The sequence below is a fragment of the Podarcis melisellensis genome (assembly GCF_964234715.1).
Source record: "Podarcis melisellensis genome assembly, chromosome: 12".
Lineage (NCBI taxonomy): Eukaryota > Metazoa > Chordata > Lepidosauria > Squamata > Lacertidae > Podarcis > Podarcis melisellensis.
Genome location: NC_138544.1, coordinates 7,209,366 through 7,228,761, shown reverse-complemented (window position 1 = coordinate 7,228,761; position 19,396 = coordinate 7,209,366). Strand labels below are relative to the sequence as shown.

General features: G+C 43.2%; 1 protein-coding gene across 2 annotated transcripts in view; it reads left to right on the top strand.

Moving 5' to 3' along the window:
• Positions 1-19,396, top strand: part of BBS9 (Bardet-Biedl syndrome 9) — a 237,755-nt gene that overhangs the window by 93,452 nt on the left and 124,907 nt on the right. For both annotated transcript variants that reach the window (XM_081931020.1, XM_081931019.1), the window contains exon 20: positions 5,942-6,164. In XM_081931020.1, the coding sequence (XP_081787146.1) occupies positions 5,942-6,164 (223 nt within the window). The remainder of the gene's footprint in view (positions 1-5,941; positions 6,165-19,396) is intronic.

Below are 19,396 nucleotides of genomic sequence, written 5' to 3'. Positions count from 1 at the left end.
TATATCCCACAATATGCAATGTCACATTCCAGGACATCATATATAAGTGGTGTTGTGATGTGCTAAACTGAAAACCTGAAATTGGAGCAAAACCCCCCCAAATAATAAAATAACTCCCCCACTTGGACGCTGCAATAATTCCATACAGAAGTTATTATAGTACCAGAGAAATCTGAATGTAATTTAAAGAGAAGGGCGTTTTTGGTGTGTAAGGGGATTCTTTTGACATTCCATCAGTGTTTTCAGAAAGAGGCTTCTAGCTTGTGTTCAGATTTACCCCATGCAGTTGAGTGGCACTGTGGTCGGAGAGGGGATTCCAGTGATTTGTATTCTACTCTTTATTCAGTTTTACATTATGAGATTGGCTGTATGTTGTAGTAGAATTTTATTTGGTGTAGAATGGCTTTTTATAACATTCTGTATGCTTTAAGCTGTAGAAAAGTATTATCTTCTGCCTAACACAAATGGCATCCTATCAGATGGATATCTGCTTAAATCAGAAACATGGCTTCTTGTTTTCTGGACATTTATTTGACATATGATTGATTCAGAGTTTAATTTGTATGGTTAAGCATCCTTTATTTGTATGTTTTCATATGCAACAACACAGTTTTGCATTCCTTCGGTAAAGGATTTTAGCATATTGGGGGGTAGGTTGCTGTGAAGCTGTCATGTGTTCTGTTGTTTATCCAAGCAGGTTAGTGATAGAGAAGTCTTTCTTAACACCAAAATAATTAATTTGTGTCTACAGTCACAGTTGACCTTTGATGGTGTTAATTAGATAGGGAAGCTTAGTTTTGAAGCTTAAAGCTGACACAAAGTGGCAAGTCCTATCTGCCCTGCCATCACAGTAGACCTTTAGGAGACTGTAGCCATTTCTTAAGCATAGACAAAGCACTCTTCTCTTTAATACCGTTGACAAAATTTGCCCCATCACTGATCCAGAGACCTTTGGACAACTTAGATTTTGCTTACAATTTTGTTTGCCTATTTTTAATTTAATGTTTTTGTCCCTTAAATCCACATTCTTATCTTCAAACTAAATAATACATTAATTAATTAAATAATGGCATTAATATTTTTACCTTCTGTTGCCCTACAATCAATTTCACTGGGTTGATATAATGTGAAGGGTACTTTTTGAATTCAGCTTCCCTGTCATATACATTGTGTGCTGTTTTGCACAGAACAACATGCAGAAGAAAATGAAGCTTTTTTTTTCAACCCAGTAAATGAAAATATTTGTAATTTTTATTTTCTATCAGACAGAAACAGAATTAACCACAGTTGGCACTTGTGAACTCTGTCTTTTTTGTGTTATTTCCACTAAGACTGGATGTGGAAGCCAAAAGATTTATCAGTTTTTTCATGGTTTACTGGCTTTAAATGGAGAGGTGCCTAGAGAGCAATTTCACTTACATGGAACACTTCTCATTCACCATCTTTCAGAGTTAGCTCACTTGGGCCTAGTGCAAATGTAACATTTCCTGATGGTTTAACCATGGCTGAGAAATTGGTCTAAAATATTTTAGTAATATAATTGTGTAGCCATTTGGGTATGCAGTATTATAATACAATTGGTGTTCTACAGTGTGACCTTGCACATGGTTACTCGAAAGTAACATCCATTGATGCTTACTTCCAGGTAAGCAGGTAATTTTTGCTTTAACAAGGTTTATCTTGTGAGTATGAACTCACTGCATTTCCATTCAACTTCATACATCTAATTAAGTAGGCTTCTGCTTATGAAAACTCATGCCAAAGTAAATTAGTAAATTCATGCCAAAATAAGCCAGTTAGCTTCATCTGGGAGATTCCGCTCTTGGCATGACATTTTAACACAGAAGAAGAAGAATGGGATCTGCAAACTAGAAATATAATACCAGAAGAGGAAAGGACCATGCTGTGTGGGTTTTGTGCATCCTATTTTTAATTTTTGTTCCTGCATAAAAGCACTTGTATCTTCAGTACAAAGTAACTGATCTAAGAATTTGGACTGTACTTGCTGAAATGGTTAGGCCTTTGCCTCTTCCCAGTAGAACTTACTAAATTCTTAAACTCAGTACAGTGGTGCCTCGCAAGACGAATGCCTCGTAAGACGAAAAACTCACAAGACGAAAGAGTTTTTCGTTTTTTGAGTTGCTTCGCAAGACGAATTTCCCTATGGGCTTGCTTCACAAGACGAAAACGTCTTGCGAGTTTGTTTCCTTTTTCTTAAAACCGTTAATACCAGGGTGCATCCGTGCTTCGCAAGACGAAAAACTCGCAAGACAAAAAAACTCGCAGAACGAATTAATTTCGTCTTGCAAGGTACCACTGTACTTACAAAATGTATATGATAGCCTCCACCTTGAGTCCTGTGCTGCTGGAATCCAGTGACAAGAGAGTGTAGTTCCCTGTATGTATGCCTGTCCTTTCTCTGCTTAATTACTTGCTGCCACCAGATAATGGGGTATTTTTTCTACAAAGTTGCCCTCTTTCAATCAGCCTAAAACTTCCCTGGGTAGACCGTAACAGGTTTATGAAATCAAGTCTAAAGTTTGTTGTTGTTTAGTCGTGTCCGACTCTTCGTGACCCCATGGACCAGAGCACATCAGGCACTCCTGTCTTCCACTGCTTCCCACAGTTTGGTCAAACTCATGCTGGTAGCTTCGAGAACACTGTCCAACCATCTCGTCCTCTGTCGTCCCCTTCTCCTTGTGCCTTCAGTCTTTCCCAGCATCAGGGTCTTTTCCAGGGAGTCTTCTCTTCTCATGAGATGGCCAAAGTATTGGAGCCTCAGCTTCAGGATCTGCCTCCATGGCCAAAGATGTGGTGATGGCTGCTCTGGCACAAGCAGAGCCAACCTACTTATAAGAGTGCCTGTTTGATTGGGAAGGAAAGTGTGTGAATAACTGTGCCCGTCCAACTCTTCAAAAGGGGTGTTCAGGGGATGCGTCAAGTGTTGGGACATCATCTTAGCTTCTGTTTAACATGTATCCTAGAGCTCTGTTGTGACTTCCGAACTGTGTAATCTGTAACTAGATCTGTGTTGGAGGCTGCAGTGAATTCTGGAATAAAGCCTTTAATAATAATTGAGCCAAGAATATGAGTACTGAGTCTACGGGCGTCTTGTAGCCACCATGTAGCAGTGATCTACACCTGCTATCTTTAGATGATCAGTCATTTAAGCACAGTTTCTACATAGTGCCTGCTGGCGACTCTAAACAGACTTTGGTTGTCTAAAACACAGGTTTTAGTGCTGCCTATAGTAATAGCTTGTTTTCAACAAACAGTTGTTCAACAAAGGCAACAAATAGTTTGGGTTCAGAACATAGCAAGGATCCAAATTGTGAATAGTGTGCGAGAGGTTAGTGTATTTTAATGGTGAAGACTCTGAAATGCATAGGCTTTCAATTATATATGGGGTGATTAAAGCATTCAGCTAATCTTTATCTTAAAGACAGTTCTCTGACTCAGAGCTCCAAATGGGACCCTACCACGAAAGCTGTTACATACTGCCTTTTTAAAACATGTCCCAAAACTGTATTTACCTTCTATGCTATTATATTGTTGACCAATATGATTTACAATCCAAACTACTTAATTTTTTCTTTCTCTCTATAATTTCAAGGCACACAGTTTATCAAACAAAATTACTTTCATACTTTCGGTGTGTGTGTGCTAATGTTTGTCTACACTGATGACAACAATGTTAGCTCGTGTATTAATCCTTTTTTTCATGATATGGGCACATTATTTTACAGTGGCTTCTACCCCCTGCACACACTAGCATACAATATATTATAGAAATATAATTTTGTAACATCACAAAGCTGTTAATATTGTGGCATCAGGTTAAGAGCACATATCTGGGGGAGATGTTCAGACTGTGGGATCAGTTTCAGTTGCTGGGCCCTGATGATGTAGATAAGAAAGTTACCGGGCTTACCAGATGCCCTCTTCACCCTTGCCCATGCTGGCTGATTAAAGTTAGCAGGATTGATTAAGGGAGTGGTTAATGCCTTGTTACAGGAGGGAGAAATGTCCACTGCATTCAGGAAGCTGTGGTACACTCACTTTTGAAAATGTTGATGATTATAATATTTCATAGGGATGCAGGTGCCGCTGTGGGTTAAACCACAGAGCCTAGGACTTGCCGATCAGAAGGTTGGTGGTTTGAATCCCCACGACGGGGTAAGCTCCTGTTGCTCAGTCCCTGCTCCTGCCAACCTAGCAGTTCGAAAGCACGTCAAAGTGCAAGTAGATAAATAGGTACCGCTCTGGTGGGAAGGTAAATGGTGTTTCGTGCGCTGCTCTGGTTCACCAAAAGCGGCTTATTCATGCTGGCCACATGACCAGGAAGCTGTACACTGGCTCCCTTGGCCAATAAAGCGAGATGAGTGCTGCAACCCCAGAATCGGTCATGACTGGACCTAATGGTCAGGGGTCCCTTTACCCTTTATAATATTTCATAAAGAATGAAACGGGACATACAGGCTGGGAACTAATTCCATGTGCTAGGAAGCATGGGTTTGTTTGTTTTTGCCAGTTTCATCTTCTGATAGCATCCTCTACAGTCTGTCTATTGGGCAATAGGAACTGATATTCAGGGACTTCATGGATTGCAGTGCAAGGCGGGACAAAAAAGCCCCTGTGTGTCCATTGCTTCTCAGCCTAAGTCCTTATCAAGCAGCTTTCATGTTGCTCACAAAGAATGTTTAGAGGGAAACCTGTGCTAGCCTGTAGAATCTAAACAGGGGTCAGTAAACTTTTTCAGCAGGGGGCCAGTCCACTGTCACTCAGACCTTGTGGGGGGCCGGACTATATGGGGGGGACGGGACGAATGAATTCCTATGCCTCACAAATAACCCAGAGATGCATTTTAAATAAAAGCACACATTCTACTCATGTAAAAACACCAGGCAGGCCCCACAAATAACCCAGAGATGCGTTTTAAATAAAAGGACACATTCTACTTAGCTAAAAACACGCTGATTCCCGGACTGTCCACGGGCCGGATTTAGAAGGCGATTGGGCCGCATCCGGCCCCCAGGCCTTACTTTGTCTACCCATGAACTAAACCAACAATTAGGCTTGTGACACTAAAATACTTAATTCATTATGGCATGAATTGCAGGGGGGGGGGATTGTGTATAGATGCACCTGTGGGGGTTTTTATTATTATTAAATGGTCATGAAATGTAGGAAGGACATCTTGTGAAAGTTACGTTAAACCTTAAATGTTTGCAAAATAAGTGTAGTAATCATTCATAATAGTAGTCATTGGTGATAATACATCCATCTCAGATTTGTTGTGTTAATCATGAATAGCTGTAGTGGCACAGGAAACTGTTGTCTCTCTTCAAACCCAAACAGTCAAAACCTTGTTGATTCTAATTCAGCAATTTCATGCTGGAGTCTCTCTGTGAAGGAATTTCAAATATGTGTGAAATGTGTATGGAACTCAGTTCATGGCCAGGGAACCAACTAGCAGTTTCCAGTGGCTCGTGGTATAAGAAGTATATGTGTTTGGTCTCATTCACACACGCCAATTTCTTAAAAATAGGAAAGATAGAACACAACCATTTCAAAACTGCATTTTGTTGTCGTTTAAGGAACTATTTTGTGTGGAAAGAAAACCAGTATGAAGAACTGAAAAGTTACTGTACCAGAAAAACTGGAAAACCAAACCTGTTTAATCTATTATTGTTAAATACTCTCACTTTTAACATTAACTATTCTATATATTTAGTTCATTTCTTTATATTTAGAATCCTTGGTTTTTTCTTGCTGCTTGTTTTCATTTTACGAATACGTTTAGTAAATCGTTTAAGCCCATTTCAGTATCATAATTTAAACCTTTCCCTTTAATTTTTTTTGTTTAATCTTCTTAGTGCATTCTTTACCAGAGTAAAGTGCACATTTTCCCTTTAATTTAGAAATATTTTTCCTCTTTCAGGGCTGGGAAGAAATTGTAGATGCTTCTGTCTCTCACTTGTTGAAAACGTGTTTGTCCAAGAGTTCGAAAGACCACGCACTGACACTTACCAATCAGCTGTGTATCCCCAAGGACACTAATAAACTGAAAAAACACATAACCTTGCTCTACGATAGATTGGCCAAAGGGGGTCGGATGTCTCTAAATACAGACTTTGACTCTCAGCAAACGATGATTCCAGCAGGTAAGCAATTTCATATACATTTGTGTGCATCCTAGTTCAGAAATAAAGGAATGTAACTTTGGTTAGGTTTGCTGTTTAAGTTTCCTATTAAAATTGTCATAGTCAAGAGAAATGACTTTCCTCTCCCCCTCAGAAATTCCAGTGTAACCACTGAATAAATATGCTAGTGCAATTTTGATGCCAAATATTTTTAGAATGGTATGTATTTCTTTGCTGTAGCATTAAATATGATCCATTATGTTTTCCTTCTAACCAATAAAAAGTGGATTAGAGAATAAAACCATTTTCGGCTAACGTTTGTCTAAACTCGATCACTGGCTGCCATAATTCAGGAACATAAATAGACTAATACAGAAGTTAATGTACCCCAGATGATCATTTTGTGCTGCCTTCAAGCTAACCGCTAAGTTCAGTTGAAAGGTGCACAAAGACATGAATTTCTTCTTTTTGGAGTTCCATTTATGCACCCAACTGGGGTTTTGGAGCCTGTTATAATGATCTCCCTGAATTGCTTCAAACTGTTTTCTTCCTGAAACTGTTTTCTGCCTTAAGAGAGCAAATGCAAGGAATCTATCCACATTACTTTTCTTTAATGTCTTCCCAAACCTTTATTGTTTTACTTATCTGATACAATATGTGGGCACATCTAGTAGGGGCTGGCGGAAAAGAGTGATTCACGGCTTGATATGTAAACGTTAGTGGAACTGCGCTAAGGTTAGATTCCGAAAATAGGCTAGGGAAGTTTTCCCCTGTTGATTCTTCTAAACTTCTCACCAGGTTTTGATATTGTGGTCTACAGCAATGTATTCCGCTGCCTTGAACAATGGAGGGAGGGATAATGGTTAGCCCCCCCAACTTCCTTTCAAAGCGAACTCAGAAAGTAGCCTTAGGAGATCAACATGTGTTCACTCCTGATTGATAGTGTGGCTGATACTTTTCAGTATCTTTATGAAACCGTGGAGAGAAACCATCAAGGGCACTGTGTGATCAATATACTGATGATGCCCAGCACTCTCTTTATCCTGCTAGCAGCCAGGAGTAAACCTGAGTTAGACAGCTATAGTTTAAGTGTGATTCAGCAGGCTCATACTGAATCTCTGCATGGTGAAAGTAACATAAATGGGGAATCCCAATGTTCTTGGAGATATGAGCTTGCTCATTATTAATGGCGTAACTGAGGTCTTGATTCAGCTGGTGCCGTAACCATTCCCCAATTCCTTTTCTCCTTTATATTCGCTCTTTTAAGCACAGCAGAAAAAGCAGTACAATACAATAGCTGTCATTAATAGGGGACACACTTACCACTCAGTGTCTAGGAGGGGCCAACACTCTGAATAGCAGATAACTAACCCTTCACTTGATCTATTTCCCAGTGGCCAACATGAGCATACATTTCTATTTGGTCATCATTTAGCCCTGGTGAAAACAAAAGCTGTCTTCCAAATGGCACTACTTGCACTGGAAACCTAATCAACCATCCTCTTAAGGATAGGATCCTCCTCTCCATTGTTCTGCACTGAGCACTCTAGTTCGAGATATGGTCAGGACATGGAACCTTGTTTTGATTGGCTCAAGCCCTCACCTTTATTTCCTAAAAGGTAAAGTAAAGGGACCCCTGACCATTAGGTTCAGTTGTGGCCGACTCTGGGGTTGCGGCACTCATCTCCTTTATTGGCCGAGGGAGCCGGTGTACAGCTTCCACGTCACGTGGACAGCATGACTAAGCCGTTTCTGGTGAACTATAGCAGCGCACGGAAACACCGTTTACCTTCCCGCCGGAGCGGTACCTATTTATCTACTTGCACTTTTACGTGCTTTCAAACTGCTAGGTTGGCAGGAGTAGGAACCATACGAAAGGAGCTCACCCCGTCGCAGGAATTCGAACTGCCAACCTTCTGATCGGCAAGCCCTAGGCTCTGTGGTTCAACCCATAGCGCCACCCGCGTCCCTTTATTTCCTAAGACTGCCTTAATTATCCTGTGATGGAAAACATGAACTGTTGTACCTGGAATTATTTAATATATCCAAAACAGCATGAACATTCTTTCTACTCCAGCCTTGGACTGAGCCTAGCCTACCTTTACTCTTAGGAGACCTCTTCTCTCAGGATAAGTCTTTTAAGCTTGTATTTCCAAGAGACCACTTTATTTATTCTTCCTGGATCTGCTCCTTACTTTCCAACCTTTGTTCAGCCTGTTCGACATTTGTAGCATCTTCACAAGATTGCTCCAACCCCAGCTAGCTCTCTCCCTTGTTTCCGTTGCATTTTTGTTAGTCTCTTCAGGTTAGTAAGGAACTAGTGGTGTACACCAATTGCAAGATTCAGTTTGTACCCTGATTTGGTGCTTTAGAAACAGCCTGATTCGATCAGAAGTGCTTCTGAGATTTCATTCCCTTCCTGCCCTGGAACCATCTTTAACTTTTTTGCTTTATTTTTTGAAATAATTAAATGAAATTCGCAAGCATGCTAGTCCTTTATCCTCTGAGGAGGATAAATGCTGCCAAATTTCATAAGAAAGTTGCAGTCATTTCTCTACAAGTTTTGGGGTGGTTAAAAAGAGATCAATTTGTATGGTCAGTTTATATGAAAAGAGCATATACGCATCATAGAGATGCCCTTAGGTAAGACGGATACCAAATTTCGGAAGGGTTGATGTTGTATTTTTCTGTTCTAAGTGTTTTTAAAGTTGATTTTGGAGGAAAGAACTAAAAGATATTACGTTGTTCCTAATGAATCCCTTCACTGATTAGGGTGATGTTGGACTGGCCTGTCCCAAAGCCCTGCTTTTAAGGAAGGAGATCAGTTGTAGCTGGGAAGAGCACCTTTGCAGTCATTTCCCCCAAACCTTTGAAGGATCTTTGCAAGAAAGTGTCGCAGTGCACACACACACACACACTTCTAGGGGGAAAATGCCTTTAGTTTAAAATAGTTTGTGCAACCACTCGTTCCTTTAATATTGCTGTTTATGTGTTTAAATTTTAATTGATCTTATGGTTGGGTTGTTTCCTATTTAGGATTCTGAAAATCACCTTGACTAAAGGATGAAGTGAGAGTAATATTAAATGCAAACGTTTATAGGTAGCAAGAATAAGACCGCAAATCATGTTTGTTTTGGTATGTGTGGAAAATTACACACACACACACACACACTTCCCATTCACAATCCAAACCATTACATATATATAAATTTTATTTAATAGGCTTTTAATCTTTTAGTCAGTTTTAGACGGCATTGCAAATATAAATAAACTCTGACATTGACTAAGTTGCTATGTAGTTACTTATTTCTCACATAATGCTTTAGGGCCATGACCTTATGAGTCACTCATCACAGTGGCAGAACCTGATTAATATTATTATGTTTTTACTTTATTGCCCATTTCATGCGCTATGTTTTCCTAGTATGTGGCTATTATGTGCCCTGCAAGAGGGCAGCTAAATCCAAAATAAACTGACCTGGACATAGCTGACAGAGGTCAGTTTGGGGGTTTTTTTTGGTGGGGGAAAAGTGTGATAGACTTAATCAGACTTAAGATAAGCTCAAGAGAGTTTTGTCTTGTTTCTTCAATAGAAGCAACATCACTCTCCTCATACCAGATAGTAAAATACTTTTAAAACTGAAGGGAGTTTCAAAAGTAGTTTGTGATTTGGCATTGGAAGGGGGAGGTCTGCTGGACAAAGGGGGGGTATCAAACATTTTACTGGGTTAACACAATCCCCTTAAATGAATCTTAGGAGCTATTTGGATCCCATCCAATGTCCTTTAGTACTTGTGGTGTTTTTTCCAATTCAAGTGGGCGTGGGTAATGTAGATATTAATGTTAAGGTTCTATATATGTAAATAAGTATGAACTTACTGGAAGAAAAGTGTTAATAAATCGCAGGGTGCCTTCTGGGTAAATGGACAGTACGTGAAATAAAGTTTCCATTATACTCTTTGCTCAGTTCCATTCAGTTTTCTTAGTCATGCTGGGAGCGGCTTTGCAAAAATTACTTTTGCAATGTCGTTAATGACACTTTGAAGGCCAGTTTAGTATAATTAGTAGGAGAGGAGTGAAAGATGTTCAGAAGCCATTCTATGAATGTAATGATAAAGATCTACAAGTCACATCAAAATGTGTTTTATACTGTGTTGCCTTTGGCATCATCTTAAACAGCTGGCTTAGGACGGAAGTAAAGGGGTTTGAGGAACTCCGCCAATCATTAGTATGGGTCAAGACTGTATAGGCTTTGCTGAAACGTGGTTTAGACCACCCTGATGACGCCTTGTGGGTGGGCAATTTTTTTTTAAGATTAAGTTCAGTGAATGAATTCTGTAAGTATTTTTAGTAGTATATTTTGGTTGCTTCTTTTTATATTTTGTAAGCTGCATGCAGTATATGGCAGCTTTTAGATGTGTTTGGATAGCTGCTTTTTGCAAACACAATTAGGGAGGCTTTCCAAGTTTTGACACGGAGTCGCATGGGTCACGTGACTCACACAGGAGCATGGCCTGGAAGATGCGCATCCTGGGTTTGCTCTGGAGGGCACGGTGGCACCATTCACATAATAAAAACTACCACAGAGATATTGACATTTTCAAAAGTTGAGGGTTCATGGCTTGGCTATACTTGGCTAATTGGGACCAGTGTCATAAATCATGCCTTGAAATTCTTCTCCTAAGAATATATGCAGTGTGCTCCAGTGGGTGTTATTTATAGATTTTCTCACTATAGCTATATTATCTAAAATAAATAAATAGAGGTATTGACCCATCAAATTTTAAATCCTAGAAGAAGCATATTTGAACACATGTTCAAAGACTACTGTATAAAACCAATCCATTGATCATTAGTATATGGAAGTTTATGAATGAGGCTTTCACTGAAACAGTTATTAGATTAGAATCCTACTGAACTGAGTAATTCATTTACAAACCTACATTGAATCCTTCAGATAGTGAAATCCTATTTAAAAATTTATTGACCTGGATTTTTCTGTCATCCAAAACATAATTCTGCATTCAGCTTCCTGTCACTCTATGCCTGAACTTTCCTCATATTTGCTTGTAATTAATGCAACTAATCTTATATTTATTTGCTTTGTAAGCCTTCTAATGTGTTGCAGTTTTTTACACCGCTTCTGGTATCTCACTGTATAAGGAAAACAAGGGCTGGTGTTAAGAATTCACATTACAGAATTCTGAACAATCCTATTTTCTCTCACCTTGTGAAGTAGGTATAATGTGAGAATTAGGTGTGAATGCTAGTCTCTGAATTTATAGCAAAGGGGAAATTTGAACCCCAGCACTCCCAGGTTCATGTTTAGCATTTTGTCCACTAGGTTTAAAAAGCTGTTCACAAGCTCAGTAAACAAATATATTAATTATATATTGTCAGGGAACTGACATCTAAAGCGCCGCAGGTGCAAAGGCTCCCTGAGGTTGAGAGAGCAGTAGCAGCGGAAGAGGGAACCAGTAGAGGGCGAGCAAGAACTCCAAGGGAAAGTGAGTCGGAGGGATGGCTCAGAGACGCTTCAAGCGAAACCAGTGGGGAGGTCTCAGGACCTCCTATAGGGACACCCACACCTCGACGGAAACTGTCACGCCGAGAGGCCAGACGACGTGTTTCCGTTAAGGAGCTTTTATGTTGGAAACGTTTCCGAAAGCAGCCACTTTCGGATTCTACTAGTGATTGACGCAGCCATGCTGGAGGGGCTCCGTCACAGGCAGAGGTTTGAAAACCTGATCAAACTCTGAGGGACTTGCATTTTACGCACAAGCAGCTCATCGTCCCATCACAGCAATCCGAAAGTCACCGAAAGCCAGCTTGTGCAGAGAGAAGCATCATGAGCAACCCAGCCGGAACCGGGGGTGCAGGAGCAGCTGGAGGGGGTCCAAGCCTGGAAGAAAGGTACAGAGCGTTGGAGATCCAGTTGGCGCTGCAAACGGCGAGGCTTGAGGAGAGGAGGGCTCAGGATGCAGAAAAGGGAAAGGAGAAAACCACCCCGCTCGCCAGAAAGGTACCAGGATTGGTGCAGAAATTCGGGGGGGATCCCAGGAACTATCATGCCTTTAGAACAGAGATGCAATACGCTCTAAACTTGCAGTTTGATGACTTCCCCGACGAGGAATCGCGAGTGGCGTATGTGATTGGCCATCTCGAATCCGGGGCGAAAGATTGGGTTAGACCCCTGATGGCAGCGAATAATGAGATCTTAAAGGACACGAGGAAGTTTTTTCGTGCCATGGACCTGATGTTTTCCAGCGATATTGAGCAGGGGGTGGTGCGAAGGCAGTTAATGGCTTGCCAGCAAGGAAGCAGATCTGTCCGTGAGTACTGGACTGAATTTACTATGCTGATTCATAAATTGGGGTGGGACCTATCGGCGGAGCCCATCCAAATGCTTTTCGAAGAGGGGCTTTCTTCAACCGTCAAAGATGAGCTTTCCCGGGGGCCCAGGGCGGAGTCTATGGACCAATTAACCAAATCTGCGCTGGCCATAGGAGCGCGCCAGGAGGCGAGGGCTTTGGAAAGGCGGGAAGGGAAAGGAGACCGTTGGAGGGAGTTCCGCATTCCAGACATTCCAGAGCCATCTTTCCCGCCGGCAGAGCCGATGGAAGTTGGAACAGCGCGGGCGCGCGCAGTTTCAAATCCCAGTGAAGGGCGGAAGAAGGAGGGAAAGAGCGCCAAGAGATGTTATCTCTGCCAACAGCCAGGGCACTTTGCCAGAGTCTGCCCACAAAGAAAGGAATGGCAAGGGATGGCAGGAGCTGTTGGGGGAAAGGAAGAGGAAAGCAAGGAGCAAGTAAAAGCCAACGCCTGGCTGCCACCGTCGGGGCACAGCAGCCAGGCCAAAGAGCAATGAAAGTGCCCATGCCAGAACCTCCCAGACCTGCTTTAGTGATAGAGGTGTTACTAGAACTGCCAAACGGACACCCACTAAAGGTCAAGGCGCTTTTGGATTCAGGCAGCTCCTGTAATTTCATGAGTAAGGAGTTTGCAGCTGAGCACCAGATACAGACCATCCCTTTAAGTAACCCCTTGCAGGTGACTACGATTGACGGCAGAGAGCTGTTGGGGGGAGAAGTTAGCCAACAGACTGTCCCGATGATAATGAGAGTGGCAAGGCACACCGAACAGATAGCGTTTAATGTGGCCATCCTGGGAGGAGCGCCCATCATTTTGGGGATGAGCTGGCTGGCGCTACACGATCCGCTAGTGGGCTGGCATCAGAGGGTGGTCTCCTTTGGGTCAGCGCATTGCCTAGAACACTGCAAGGAGGGGAAGGTCTCGGGAGGAGACAGAGTCACCCTAGCGGGGATGGAAGTGATGGGCAAAGGGAAGGTGCCCCCGCAATACGCAGATCTGAGCAACGTATTCAGCGAAAGGGAAGCAGACAAACTGCCACCGCATAGACCCTTTGACTGTCAAATCAACCTACTCCCAGGGGCCCAACTCCCAGTAGGCAAGCTGTACGCCATGTCAGACAGGGAGATGCAGGAGCTGAGGGAGTTCATTGACAAAAACTTGAAGCGAGGTTTCATCAGAGAGTCCCGAGCGGTGGGGGGCAGCCCAGTGTTTTTTGTGGACAAAAAGAACACAGACAAACCGAGACTGGTGTGTGACTTCAGGGCCCTCAATGCAGTGTCGGAGCCCCTGGCTTTCCCTATGCCCCGAATTGACGACATTTTGACCAGAGTAAGGAAGGGAAAGATTTTTACAAAACTGGACCTGCGGGGGGCGTACAATCTGATACGCATAAGGAAGGGAGATGAATGGAAGACCACCATGTTTACCCCTTTGGGAGCCTTTGAATACCTCGTTATGCCCTTCGGTCTACAAGGGGGCTCCGCCTGTTTTCAAGCTTTTATAAACCACGTTCTGGGACCTTTGCTCTACAAGAACTGTGTGGCCTTTTTAGACGACGTGTTGGTGTATTCGGAAGATGAGGAACAGCATGTGAGGGACGTTCGAGAAGTGTTGGGCAGGCTGCAAGCCAACCAGCTGTGGGTGAAACTGGAGAAGTGCCAGTTTCATACCAAGGAGGTGGAATTCCTGGGGTACCGCTTGTCAGACAAGGGATTGGCCATGGATCCAGGCAAGGTTCAAGCGGTACTGGAATGGAAGACACCGAAGACCAAGAAGGACGTGCAAAGATTCTTGGGGTTTGGGAACTTTTATCGGAAGTTCATCAAGAACTTTGCCCACTTGACGGCGCCCATCACCGACTGCCTCAGCAGCAAGAAGAAATTTGTTTGGACGGTGGAGGCGGATCGAGCCTTTGAAGAACTGAAAAGGGCTTTCGCCTCGGAAGAACAACTTCTGCATGTGGATTTACAAAAACCCATGAGAGTGGAAACAGATGCATCCGACCGGGCTATAGGGGCGGTCCTTCTTCAACCGGGGAGGAGTGCGTCGGAGTGGAGACCGTGTGCATTCTTCTCGCGGAAACTGAATAAGTCCGAGAGGAATTACACGGTGTATGACAGGGAACTACTTGCCATTCACGAAGCATTCCGGAGGTGGAGACATTTATTAATTGGGGCACAACACAAGGTGCAAGTGTGCACCGACCACAAAAATTTAGAGTATTGGAGAACAGCTCGAGTGCTCAACCAATGACAAGTGAGATGGGCACAGGAATTCTCCAAATTTAACTTTGAGATTTGTTATGTGCCAGGCCCAGAAAACGTCAGGGCGGATGCGCTCTCACGCAAACCAGAATATTGGGAAGGGGAGGAGGTGATCGAAGAGAGACATGTCATCCCGGAGGACCGCTGGGTGTGTGGGGCGGCGCTGGTGGGGCAACGGGAACTGGTGGAGGAAACGGAAAATGATGAATATGCCCAGGATAAGCTCAGGGGTCTCAGGGGGGAGGGCGAGAGCCCCGGAGGTTTTGAGGAAAGAAATGGGGCATTGTATTACAAAGGGGCACTGTATATACCCGAAGGTGAATTGAGGGGAAGAGTACTCAAGCAGTTGCATGATAGCCCCACGGCGGGACATTTTGGGCAACACAAAACCATGTGGTTGGTTACCAGGGAATTTTGGTGGCCTAAGGTGAGGGAAGATGTAAGGGAGTATGTAAGAGGGTGTGACCAATGTCAGCGAGCCAAAGGGGAAAGAAGGGCGCCGGCAGGGTTATTAGAACCTTTACCCACACCAGAACGGCCTTGGGAAGCGATATCAATAGATTTTATGACGGATCTGCCAAGGTCCAAGGGGAAAACAGCCATCATGGTAGTAGTAGACCTGTTAACTAAGATGTGCCATTTTGTAGCATGCTCACATGCAGTCACAGCGGAAGAAACGGCGAAGTTGTTTGTGGAACATATCTTTAGGTTGCACGGGGCTCCCTCGAGGGTGATCTCAGATCGAGGCAAACAATTTACTTCCAGGTTCTGGAGGAAGCTCATGAGCTTGCTACACGTGGAAGTTAATTTTTCAACTGCCCGGCACCCTGAAACCAACGGGCAGGCGGAAAGGGCAAATGGCATTCTTCAACAATATCTTAGGTGTTATGTCAATGACAGAGAGAACGATTGGGTCGAAAAGTTGGCGTTGGCAGAATTTGCCTACAATAATGCGGAGAATGTGTCCACAGGGATGAGTCCCTTTTTGGCTAATTACGGGTGTCACCCCAGGGCATTTCCAGGGGAAGGAGGGGAGAGATGGAGCGTTCCAGCGGCTGAACATTTTGTAGAAGAGATGGAAGCCATCCATCAGCAGCTCCAGCTCAACTTAGAAAGGGCCAAGGCACAATATAAGAAGCAGGCAGACAAGAACAGAAGGGAAGGTGAAACCATAAGGGTGGGGGATCAAGTGTGGTTGTCAACCCAAGGGTTGCCGTTCAAAGGGGGTTGTAAGAAACTGAGGCCCAGAAGATTGGGACCCTTTGAGGTGATTCAGCAGGTCAACCCGGTAGCTTTCAAACTCCGATTACCCAACCACATGAAATTGCACCCAGTGTTCCACAGGTCGTTACTGTCACCATACAGGGGGGGACGTGAAGGGGAGCACGTCAGGGGACCAGCCTTGGAAGAGAGGGAACGCCGCAACCATGTAGCGGAAATCCTCGATTCCAGGTGGAAGGGTAATCAGGTGGAGTATTTGGTGGCGTGGGAAGGGGAACCGGAGTCAGAAAACACCTGGGTAAGTGCAGAGGAAGTCAATGACGAGGTTTTAACAGAAACGTTCCACCAAAGGTTCCCGAGGAAACCTCAGCCTATAGCAAGGTTTAGGAGGGAGTATTTCGGCACCACCGATGAGGAAGAGGAAATGGAAGGGTTCGCGGAGTCGGAGTTGGAAGATGGAGTGGACTCTGATGACGAAGAGTACCTAGAGAGTAGGAACAGCAACAAGTGGAAGGAAGTGTTCGCGACGTCGGAAGATGAGGGAGGTTCTTTCAGGGGTTTTACCTCCTCACCGCCAGTAGGAGAGGAGACGGGAGGGGGTGAAGGGGGCCCTGGAGGGGAGGTGGATGTCAGGGAACTGACATCTAAAGCGCCGCAGGTGCAAAGGCTCCCTGAGGTTGAGAGAGCAGTAGCAGCGGAAGAGGGAACCAGTAGAGGGCGAGCAAGAACTCCAAGGGAAAGTGAGTCGGAGGGATGGCTCAGAGACGCTTCAAGCGAAACCAGTGGGGAGGTCTCAGGACCTCCTATAGGGACACCCACACCTCGACGGAAACTGTCACGCCGAGAGGCCAGACGACGTGTTTCCGTTAAGGAGCTTTTATGTTGGAAACGTTTCCGAAAGCAGCCACTTTCGGATTCTACTAGTGATTGACGCAGCCATGCTGGAGGGGCTCCGTCACAGGCAGAGGTTTGAAAACCTGATCAAACTCTGAGGGACTTGCATTTTACGCACAAGCAGCTCATCGTCCCATCACATATATGTACAATATGTACGTATTGAAAATATGTACCTCAGAGCCACTGTTGTAAATATATTGTGCATTTCTAAACATAGTATTTTCTATTAAATATAGTATTTTCTATTGGCAAACAAACATTAACATTTCACTGAACATATAAAATATATTCTAGTTTGAACAGCCAGAGCAGCTTTTGTAGCTGGAGTCAGTCAGGGCTCTACTCTTCTAGGCCAGGTGGAAAAAAGCCAGCTAGAGTTTCTGGATCAGGCCTTGCACCTGCAGCAGGAGCCAATATCTACAGATCAAAATCTGGAATAAGTCTTGCAAAATCAAACACAGCAGCCTCTGTAGCTGGAGAGCATTGAGGACCTGACGTCCCAGGCCAGGTAGAAATAGACTAGGTCTTGCTCTGCTCACAGCTAAATGTTCTCTAAGTAGCTATGGCTACATTTTTTACCTCCTGGGCCAGGAAGAAATAAGCCAGACAATGTGTGAATTGAATTTACACACTAGTTGAATGACCAGGTCAAATATTTACATTATCCAAAGTGCTTAAGAAAATTATTGCAATCTGAATCCATCTCTCCATCTCTCCTGTCATAACACCTTTTTTTAAACAGATACAATTAATTAATCTTAGAATTCATAGATCAGACTAGAAACTTTAATTTTTAAGATGGAAGGGGTTTTATTTATTCATTTCAGAACTTTCTTCATCTAGTGTTCAGTGCTGTGTTGAAAACTTTAGCATAATTTTTCTGAGGGCACCACCAAAAACATCTCTCACACATGGAAGTTCTGCAAGAGTTCGGCAAATTAAATCTTACTTTCGTAGTATTTGCTTTGAGGGTTTATAAAATGCTTTATTTGTAATGGACATGTTTTAAAACTTAAGACACTGAAAGATGATGCAATTTCTCTCCAACATGCACTCCTGCAGCAACTGTTGCCAAATACTTGAAATTTAATGTTATGATTACGGGTATTGAACTTGGCATATATCTTTCAACACACGACGAAGCCTTCTAGTGCCCCCGGGTAATGATTGGAAAACGTTGGGGCAGAAACATTAGAATATATTTTGCAAAACTCTTGGGGGGTGTCTTGTTGCCTGTTAAAGTAATTGCGAGACTTATTCCAGATTTTGTTCTCTAGATATTCATGTAGCATTAATAAGGTCATGGTGGTTTTTAGTGCCATCAGCATGTGAGCACCAAGCACTTCATTATATTAGACCATATGGTTCTTGCCTCCAAAGAGCTTAAGGGGTAATTTTATGTATGAGTAATGAAGGGTGAGGGGAATGATAAGGAAGGTTGTGGGTGAAGAGGAGAGCCCTGGGCAAAATTAACCTTGGGTCAGAAGCTGAATATAAACGGTGGCAAGGGATGCTTGATAGGAAAGGCCTGGTGGAGCTTATTACTGTTGCCACATGCCTGTGGGCAAGTGTACAATGCAAGGTGGGAGAGAAATGAGCTAGAAGGAATGGTATACTGATTTAGTTGTATTTATTTTCATAGTTAAACTTCTAATACAGTAACAATTCAGTTACCAGAAAGAAACAGATACATAGCAATAACTGCCCCAAAACTGCATCAAACAAGAGAACCTGATCTACCATGTACTAATTTAAAGAGCAGTAAAATCAAAGGCTTGTTGAAATAGAAATCTTCATGCTTTGTTGTTGTTTAGTTGTTTAGATGTGTCCGACTCTTCGTGACCCCATGGACAGAGCACGCCAGGCACTTCTGTCTTCCACTGCCTCCCGCAGTTTGGTCAAACTCATGCTGGTAGCTTCGAGAACACTGTCCAACCATCTCGTCCTCTGTCGTCCCCTTCTCCTTGTGCCCTCCATCTTTCCCAGCATCAGGGTTTTTTCCCAGGGAGTCTTCTCTTCTCATGAGGTGGCCAAAGTATTGGAGCCTCAGCTTCAGGATCTGTCCTTCCAGTGAGCACTCAGGGCTGATTTCCTTAAGAATGGATAGGTCTAACATGTACTAATTTAAAGAGCAGTAAAATCAAAGGCTTGTTGAAATAGAAATCTTCATGCTAGCAGAATACAAAAAAGAGGTGATGATCTAACCTGCCACAGAGGTGGCCATCACATGCATTGCTGATAAAACACACCAACCAGCTACACTTTCCCAAGTAAGCTGTCCCAGTACGATCAGAGTTTTTCTACTAATACAATATAATATATTCAAGGTTATTATTGGTTTTGCCATTATAATAGTACTGCACCTGTGTAAGAGTTTGAGGGTAGAATTATGCAACCGTTTCCTTTACATCTTAATAAGAGGTTCTGAAAACTGGTATTGCAAAGCCACAAAATCTTAATCGAGGCTTCTCAAACGTGAAATAGTCAGGGAATCACATA